At 45.5% G+C, this 9,456-nt stretch overlaps 1 protein-coding gene across 1 annotated transcript; it reads right to left on the bottom strand.

Moving 5' to 3' along the window:
• Positions 1-5: 5 nt before the first annotated feature.
• LOC104543564 (discoidin domain-containing receptor 2-like) lies at positions 6-6,719 on the bottom strand (the record flags this gene model as incomplete). The annotated part of the gene is made up of 6 exons (XM_010188206.1): positions 6-26; positions 2,582-2,826; positions 4,024-4,219; positions 4,452-4,609; positions 5,106-5,198; positions 6,473-6,719. Coding segments are annotated over 6 exons (960 nt in total), but the record flags the coding sequence as incomplete, so codon positions are not given.
• Positions 6,720-9,456: the final 2,737 nt, after the last annotated feature.

Below are 9,456 nucleotides of genomic sequence, written 5' to 3'. Positions count from 1 at the left end.
AGGCCATCGGCTTCACAGAGGTGCACCTGCGAGGCAGAAGGCAAAAGCAACTCTAAGAGTAGGCACAGGTCAAAAACCAGAGGAACACAACATCACACTGCAGGCCATCGGCTTCACAGAGGTGCACCTGCGGGGCAGAAGGCAAAGGCAACTCTAAGAGTAGGCACAGGCCAAAAACCAGAGGAAAACAACGTCACACTAAGGTCACCAGTTTGGTCACCACAAGCAGAATGACCAAGAGAATGATCTAATGAAGGTGACTGTTCTGATCAGAAATAGCCCATAGGTTGGCCCTAGATCACAGACAAAATATGTATGTATAATATATAGGAGGGGATGTTGATTGCAGTCTGATGTGTCCCCAGCACACTGAATTTACTGCACATGTGCAGAATGTGCAGTAGACTGAGGCAGATCAATTTGCCCAGCAAGTACTGAAGATGTTCAGGAAGGCCACTGTGCCTGGAGCTGTCTGCTTTACTCCACATGTGCATGCAAAAAGCACGGGCTGCAGCAGGTTTGGCACATACAGAACTGTCCTGCATCCTGGCTTCAGTCACCGCTCAGAATTAACTGAGTTGCATCTAGGAATTACAGACAGCTATCCAAAGTCCTCTAAGTTCAGGAAAAAACAGAGAAGAGTGTGTGTGACCATGTGAGTGATGCAAACACCTCACCTATGAATACAGACAGAGATGAATACTCTGATGTGTATTTTTTTTTGCCGAGTTTCTTCAGATGAAGACCTTTGCATAAGAAGTTATCAAAATAAATATTCAACTGGAGAACTGGGTAAGAGATGCTGGGGTGGGGAAAGCAGACAGACCCAAGTGTATAGGATCAGAAAAAGACTGGAGTAGGGGAGCAGACTGGATGTGTCAGTCAAAGACTGGCAGCAGCGAAGGGAATGTAATGAGAGCTTAATTAATTTTATACGAAAAAAGAACAAGAACTTACGTGACAAGCACGGCAAGGAGAAAAAGAGACAGCATAGAAAAATGGGAAAATCCACAGAACAGAATCCAAAGTACAAAGATGCTGCTGCTGTTACATGGAGAATGAAATCTGCTGTGGTGAAAGTAGATTATGAGACTAGGAAAAGGAAATGGCTGTGGTGTTAAGCACATGTATTACCAGCACAGGTAACGTGTTGCTGTGTCAAGGGAGTGAATGGTTAGGAGCAAGGAAGAAAAAACCTTGAAAGGGAAAGAAGCCTTGAGTGGAGAGGTGGAAAAAAGCAACGAGCCACGTCACTAGATGCAAGGCTGTGCACTAAGCCAGAGAAGTGGTGCAGATGACGATGACCAGTTTGGTAAAGACTAAGGAGGTGAGAAGGAGAGAGGGAAGAATGTGCTGCAGCACATTTGCAGAGGTGTGCAAGGGAAAGGGCCTGTGATGGGAGGAAAGGAACAGGCTCTGAATCAATCTCCAAGTAAAACAGATATGGAGACCCTGGCTGCTGCTGTTTGATAACACAAAGGAGGAGGATGAGGAGGAGAAAGCTTTGCCAGTTACTAGAAGGACAGGAATGAGAGGGAAGGAAAAACCAGAAGCAAAACAATGGGAAAAAAAGCCTCTGATTCACTTGTGGAGCACAGCCCAAGACAGGGCAGGTTTCAGTCAGCACCAGAAGGGACTGCACCAGCAGCAAGGGAAGAGGCAGAGGATTTCAGCAGCTCTCCAGAAAGAAGTGAGGGGGAAGGGGCTGGGGTAGGAAAGGAGGAACTGTGAAGATGGGCCCATCACAGATGAGGACGCCATCAGTAAAGGGCTGGGCTTTGCCAACACGTAGCAGACAGGTAGAATTTAAGGCTGTGAATGAGCAAATGCTGGGAAGGAAAGAGACAGTGGGAGAGTGGGAGTAGGTGAGGGGAAGACCTGGCTCAGTACGGACCTAGGGATGGTGTGGAAACAAAGCAGGGAGAAAAGGCGAGGTGAAAACAGTCACAGCTCAAAGCAACTCAGGGAGTAAAGGGAAAGCCTGGCAGATGACAGAGGTATGCATCATGCTCTGCCTGAGGCTTCTGACAAACTGGAGCTTGAGCAAGCTGCAATGCTAGAGAATATGTGAGGGTACCACAGTGCTCGGGAAACATCTGCCTCTGCTTGGGCCAGCATGCAGAGCCCCACCAGAACCTCCACCTGTTAACACAACAGCTCTTTTTACAGCTAGGATCAATCTGTCTTGGCTGGAGTCTCTGTTAGTTTTCAAACCCACATGCCTGAAGGTGGGTGACAGCCACTGCATGTTCTAGAGGTCCACAGACAACCATGAAAGTCTCAGTTCCCTCCCCAGGTCTGTTCTGTAGGGTCATAAATGAGGACAGACAGTGAACAGACAAAGCTTGCAAAGCTCATCTATTGAGAAAGGCTCCTGTACTAAGCAGCAGCTTCGCAGGTGTAGAATGGGGCTCTCTGAAGCCACCACACCAGCTTCCCCCAACAAAGTATTAAATCAAATACTGGTTCACAGGTCCCTCAACCTCCAAGTATGAAGCAGTGCCAGAGAGGGAGCTCAGAAGTTTCACTGTGCCAGGCGTCTACTTTCTGTAGGAGGAAGCGTGGAAGAGAACGGCTGTACCTCTCCAAACTGTCCTTCTCCCAGCTTCTCCTTGAGTCGCAGCTGCTGCCGTGGGAATTCACCCACTGAGATGTCCTTCTTGGTAAGTGAATCCACAGTGAGGGCTGGGACTGCATACATGTTGTTGCCAGTCACACCTTGCAGGTGGACGATATCGGTTTCGGCGTAGTGAGGAACATTGTTCTGAAAGCCTTGGTGAGGAGTGGACTTGGTCAGGTCAGGCTCAGCATAGTCCCCACTGCACACTAAGGGAAACCAAAGACAGCTGGAGTCAGGTACACTCAACTCCCACAAAACCAGTACGGCCTGGCTTCCACTCCTCTCAGCCCTGCAGACCTCCAGGAATTCAGCCCAGCTGCATACCTACAGCCTTGTACCAAGGCACAGACAGACAGAAGAATCTGCATTGTTTTAATCAGGGCTTAAACCAGAACAAGCTGCACTTCTGCAGACACCAGAATACCTGTGATGTGCAGTGAATTCATGTTAAACAGCTGCCTGCACTGTCCAGCTGAGAGCTAAAGTTCTTGCCCAGACACAGAGGAATGAGTCTGAAGTGATTTTCTGTTTCTGATTCATCCTAAATATGATCCATTCCCCTTACCTGACACAGGCATTTTGTCTGCAACATCAGACTTGCTCTGGATTCCCTTCTGCAACAAGAACTGATTGAGGTTTCTATTTTTCACGTAATCTGTTAGCGTGCTATGCTACCTCTTACAGCTTATTCACATAAATAATAATGGGATAATTATTTACAATTAACTCCCTGTATAGTACAACATTCATTCTGCTTCATATTTACATCCTGACTCAACCCAAATTAATCTCCCATCGTACTGTAACACTGGACCTTAGCAACTTGTCAGTGCTTGAGGAATGCAGCACTGCCCTTCCATTCACTGTGAGCACTGCCATTGCTGTGTACAAAACACTGTTGAAAATGTTTCCTCCTGCATGCATCCAAAAGCTCCCCAGGGGCTGGGAGCCAGTGCACCACTGACAATTCTTTGCTGCAATTCCCTCTGCTTTTTCTGAGGGAATTTCAAAGAGCCCTTACTGCAGGAAGAGGTGCTAAAGGTCTTCTCCACCAGCCAGTCTGGACAGCTCAGCGACTCCTCTGCCAAAGGGCTGATGAGACAAATGATGTGTCATTGCCAAAAACAGCTCCTAAAAGATGACCACTCTAACCTATAACCAGTCTTCAAAGAGAAGAATAAAAGGCCACCACTCTCCAGTGAGGCTGGTGCTCCATCTACCAAAGTAATGTGTTAAAAAGTTTCAGAGCTCCAGAATATTGACTTAGGTCTCTGGGTTAGTGCTGTACTGCACAGGAGTCAGAAAAGATTATTTGCGACACTGAGAAGTGGCATATTTTAAAATCTGATGGAAACAGTAAAAAGAGTAAGTGTGTAACTTCTGGAGACTGACGATTACATTACCTGAATCCTCTGCGCTTTGGGAGAGCTCTGGAAGCTTTTGGAGCAGCGTAGCTGGCTGGTGATATTCCAAATCCAGTGGGAAAGCACGTTCATAGGTGGGATTTGACTGGTGGATCTGGGTCTGGTTGTTGGCAATGGTGTAGCTGTAGAAAGAGAGGCGAACTGTGGCATCCTCCTCCAGGATTCGACGTGGGGCCTGCAAAAGAGAATAAAAAACGCTGAGGCAATGCTCAGTTAAGTAACGTACTGGCTGCAACCACAGCAATTTCCAGTAACATCTTGGATAGTGCTGGCATCCTCCCCTGCTGCACGAACAGAGCTGTAGCTGCTCTGTGGAGCTAGGGAAACCCTGTGCTCTCCACTCAGAGATCATCAGGGTTAATACTCAATATTGAACTTGTGTCTGCAAAACAGCCCCATTGTATTACCTTTTCCAACCTTTTTTGGACATACTGCTTCCAAAGAATAATGATTATGATCATCAGGAGCAGAAGAATAATAGCAACAAGGCAGCCCACGAGGATGGAGGTATTGGAGTCATCTGCTTTCTCTCCTATCCAGGTGCTGGTTACAGATGATGTGGTTTCTGCAATCACAGAGGTATGAAGAATATGGAGTTAATAAAGCACAGATTGTTATCTGAGCTGGCTAACTTCCTACATGTCCCTTTCTACAGTCTGATACAGAAAAGACCCCAGGCAGCTTCCTGAGCATTAACATTAGCTGTGTTCACATTTTGCTCTTATCAGAAACTCTCATTTTGGAGGCTCAGAGCTAAGAGCTGTGCAGAGAACTTCTGCAATCAAAGACTGCTCTTAGCACTGGATCAGATTCCTGCAATGGATCCATCACAGAGCAGCCAGTTTTCAGAGCTTCGCTGGCTGCACATATGCCTTCAGCCCACTTACTCTGACACAGCCTCAGCCAGCTGAGAGAAGAAGAAATAGCTGAGGCTTAGAGGACTGTAAGATGCCATACCCAGATCTCCAGAACCTGAGAGAGTGATGACGTTAACCAGGATGTTACTGCGAAATCCCCTGACACTTGAGCCCTTGGCATGGCTCAGTGACAGAAGTCCTTACCCCAGGTCCCCTCAGTAACATTGCACTCTGTTTCCAGGAGATCCGTTGTGCTCGTGGCTGCCGTTACAAAATTAGGATTCACGCTCTCCATGTCTGTGGAAGGGAAGGGAAGCAGTCAGTCCAACAACCCCCCTACTCCTGTCACTGGTCAGTGCAATCACAACCACCACCCCTGCCTTCCCAGCGTCATGAACAGCACGAGCAGAGATACCTGCTCACTCAGCGCTTCCCAGCACACCCACACCAACGAGCCTCTCCATTGAGCAGCGCGTACTTCCTGACCACAGCAAACTGCCAGTGCATGCAGGACTCTTCCCCGAGCCCAGCCAGCCAGAAAGAGCTGCAGCAAGAGCTTTGCTTTTTCCCATTTTAGCATGATTATCAGAATAGTCATCCCAGCCCAGTCCAAGAGCCTGCCTACTCTCATGTATGACAGGGAAGGGTGGCCAGGAGGGGCTGCTATCAGCAATAAGCAGCGAGCTGCAATCAAAGTGCTCCTTTCCCCAAGAATGTCCTCTCGCTACGGCTGAGTAGGGACCACTGAGTAGGAAGCCATAGCCAGATCATTTCACTGTCAGTGCCAGCAATTTCCTCCAAGACTCTGTTCCTTCCCTTCTGGGGCCTTTTAAAGCACCTCATGGCACTGACTTCTGTGTCATAGTTAAGACTTGATGAAAAAAGTCAGCCTCTCATTTTTCATCATCTGCTAACTTGATCCTCATCTGTAGATATACCTAAATTATTCATAACAAAATACTTGGTAAAGAGAAGTAAGAAATCAATCCCATAAGCAGCAGGCAGCTGTCTCAAAAAGAAGAAATGCTCTATAGGTGTCATAGTTAAGACTTGATGAAAAAAGTCAGCCTCTCATTTTTCATCATCTGCTAACTTAATCCTCATCTGTAGATATACCTAAATTATTCATAACAAAATACTTGGTAAAGAGAAGTAAGAAATCAATCCCATAAGCAGCAGCTGTCTCAAAAAGAAGAAACGCTCTATAGTCTAATTTTTCATTGCCCTGGTAGTGCTTCTGCACATGTACGTCAGTATCAGCCTGAAAACCAACCACTGCAGGTTGGACCTTTCTGTACCTGTCCTTCCTGTCTCAAAAAGAAGAAATGCTCTATAGTCTAATTTTTCATTGCCCTGGTAGTGCTTCTGCACATGTACATCAGTATCAGCCTAAAAACCAACCACTGTCCTTCCAATCCTCTCAGTGCTTCTGCAACCTCCTCCTTCCTATCACATAGCCCCACAGTACCCTACTGTGATATTAACCTAACTCCGCATGTCCTGCGCCTCCCCACCCATCTCCTTTGCTTTCTGTGGTTCCCCAGATCTGCTTGACTTGGAGGAACACTCACCAGACTGGAAGGAAATCTCGCTCATCATCATCCAGGTGTCAGCAAAGTAGAAGCGGCAAAGTATGGCTTTACCTACGCGCTGGTTGAGGGGGACAGTCACAAACCTAGCGCTGGGGTTTTTGTCATCTAAGACAGTTGCCACTCCAACGGGTTCAGACTCCCAGTCTGCAATCAGGCGTGGTTTGAACAGACACTCCACCTTCTGGAAGATCTTCACCCCCTTGGAAAACATGTTGTTACAGTGCACCTAGGAAAAAGAAAACAGATCAGTCAGACAGGAGGGAGATTTACTGAAACCTAAAATCAAACTTCATGGATTTTCAGTTCATGAAGATTTTCTATTTCTAATATCTCTCTCCTAACCCAGAATGAGTGACTTGTTCCAGTAGAGCTTCATCCACTTGTAGTGTGCAATAAGAACATTTGTGTGAAAAGTGACTCTGAAATAGTGCTTAGCTTCACAGGCAAAGGCTACATTGATTGCCAAATTTCGGCACACTCTTCAAAAGGCCCATATAAAAGTCAAACAGGCAAATTCTCCTTGAGCATACATCCTAAGAGGGGAAAGAAAAACCCCACCTGGGCTCCAGCCTCTTTCAGAAAGCCTTCAGCACCTGCAGTTGAAGCTGATTTCTTCCAAAAAGAATGACCAGGCAATATGTGCAAGCTGAAGATACCCCCCTGCCATACAGCAGCTCTTCTGCTGTTGCTCCTTGAAGACAACTGATGACCTACAAGGCTTGTAAGGATCATTTAAGCTGTTCCACTGTCTTTCTTCAATGCAAATCTTGCCCTGTGTGTTTTTTAACCAAACCAACACGATATACTAAATTGTGCCACGCAGTCCTGAAGATCTGGATTGTATTTTGGTACTGTTGGCAGTGACCAGGAATCAGAAGGAATAAGGTGACCCTCAAAGCCTTCAGTATCCCTCAGACTACTCCACTTCATAGCCATGGTGGTCCAACCCTCCCTAGTGACTTTAGAAATTATTTCCTCGTGACAGTGGAGTATTCACAACTGTGACAACAGCAGCTTCCAAACCAAGTGCAGCTTTGAACCCTATTAATTGCTTGGCCTCTGTGAGGTCTTGCAGTGAATAGCAGTGAAGCAGTAATGAGGACGACAAGCCTGATGAGCAGTAAAAGACAAAAGGAGGGTATTTGCATCTAATTAGGCACAGATGAAGCTTAGACAACGTTATTCAATAAGGAGGAATAGTCATCCATAACAAGGCAGGAAAGCCTGGTGCCTGCAATATACAATTTGTGCCGTATTTGGACAGCAATTGGATATGTTCACATCTTGGACTGATAGAGACACTTTCTATTCCAAACACCACCTACTAATGTCCAATTTTACAACATGCAAGCCTAAGTAATTTGCAATGCAGTTGCAATACTCGCTAACGTTTATTTTTAATACTTCCTTGGATACTGGGCAAGCTCAGAAAACTGGAATAAAACTAACAGGTATGAAGATACAAAAGAGTATTTACAGACAAAACCAGCCTGCACAAAATAAATGCAAAGCTGAAACAGGTAACATTCAATAAAGAGTGAAGAATAATTCATGCTAATCAATGCAGCTTTATAATGAAATACTAAATGAAGCAGCTATTTTTTATGAGCTTATGTGTTTGGTTGATGAGGATGGCTGTGTTTACATGGCAGATTTTTATAAGGAGTCTGATTAACTCGTTATAACATCAGACTCCAATTAGCACAGCATGAACTCATGAAATATATTAATTTGACTGAAAATTGTCAACTAGTAAGTCTTACAAATTGTAGGGCACAAATTCTCCTGTAGGTGTTGCAGGAATTTATTCCTAGCTCGTGGTTATTTGCTACCATTTTCAATGATCTGAAAGAGACAGCAGAATCACCAGCAATAAAATAAATTAAATGGGGAAAAAAAAGTTTCCTAAAATAATCTGAAGTTTTCAGGGCTGACTCATTTCAGGGTAGTGAACTCGGGAACAAAATGCAAGCGATGCTTTCTTCACTGGACTTTTATCCTGGACACCAATAATTTGAACTGACTTTTAGCATGATACCAAAGTCTTAATGAACACTGGCTCCCCATCTGCTGGCTAAGAGGGCCAATATGATCACAAGACTCATAAACAAAGAAGACTCGTCCAAAAGCAGGAAATTGGTACCATTCATTATGGAGTTTGATGGAAAGCCTGCATCCAGTTCCAGTTTCTGTACCTCCAAAAGACGACTGGCAAAGAAAGAAAGGCTTGGAAGACAGCTACGAAAATCACCCTGGGTCTCACAGGGAAGGCACTGAGAAGTTCAGCCAACTTGGTTTACTGAAGCAAAGATTAAGAGAGTGGTTTAATCACAGTGTAGAAGCAGAAAAGTTTCTGAGAAGGCAGGACTCTTATTTTTGCCAGCAAAAGCAGGCTGAGAGCCAATGGTTGCAAGTTAAAAATAGACAAAATAAAACCAGGGTAAGTAACCACCAGAACAATTTACTTAAGGATGTGGTGGGTTCTCCTTCATTTGAAATCTGTACAAGAAAAGCCACCAAACATTTTTAAAAGATTCTGCTGTTTACTACAGACTCCAAGTTCAGTTCATCCTTTTCCTGTGTGTTTAAGTAAATTCCCACAGCACAAACATGCTGAGGCATCCAAAGAAAATTTTGGTCAAAATGGAAGCGCAGCCACATTCCTTTACCTCAAGGGTCAGGCAGCCCCTAGACAGTAAGTAGCTTGCCTCCTAAATCCATCTCAGCTGCCCAACCACTGCTTCAGGTGTCTGCTTTTTATTCTTTTGAGCCAAACAGGAGAGGGTCTGAGTTCTAGAGAGGCAACTACTCCCCTGCTTTGTCTTTCTACACTTGCAACCTTGGGACACCTCCTGCTCAAATTGTGCCTATGGTGAACTCTGCTGTCAGGCCCCTTGTATCCTCCTGCTTTGGGAACAGGACCCAGCAAGTCTGCAGATGACACTAATCTGGGAGGGAGTGTT

The sequence above is a fragment of the Mesitornis unicolor genome, unplaced genomic scaffold, assembly GCF_000695765.1.
Source record: "Mesitornis unicolor isolate BGI_N332 unplaced genomic scaffold, ASM69576v1 scaffold8957, whole genome shotgun sequence".
NCBI classification, from domain to species: Eukaryota; Metazoa; Chordata; class Aves; order Mesitornithiformes; family Mesitornithidae; genus Mesitornis; species Mesitornis unicolor.
Note: the sequence above shows the minus strand (reverse complement) of the source record. Positions and strands in the feature narration are given on the sequence as shown.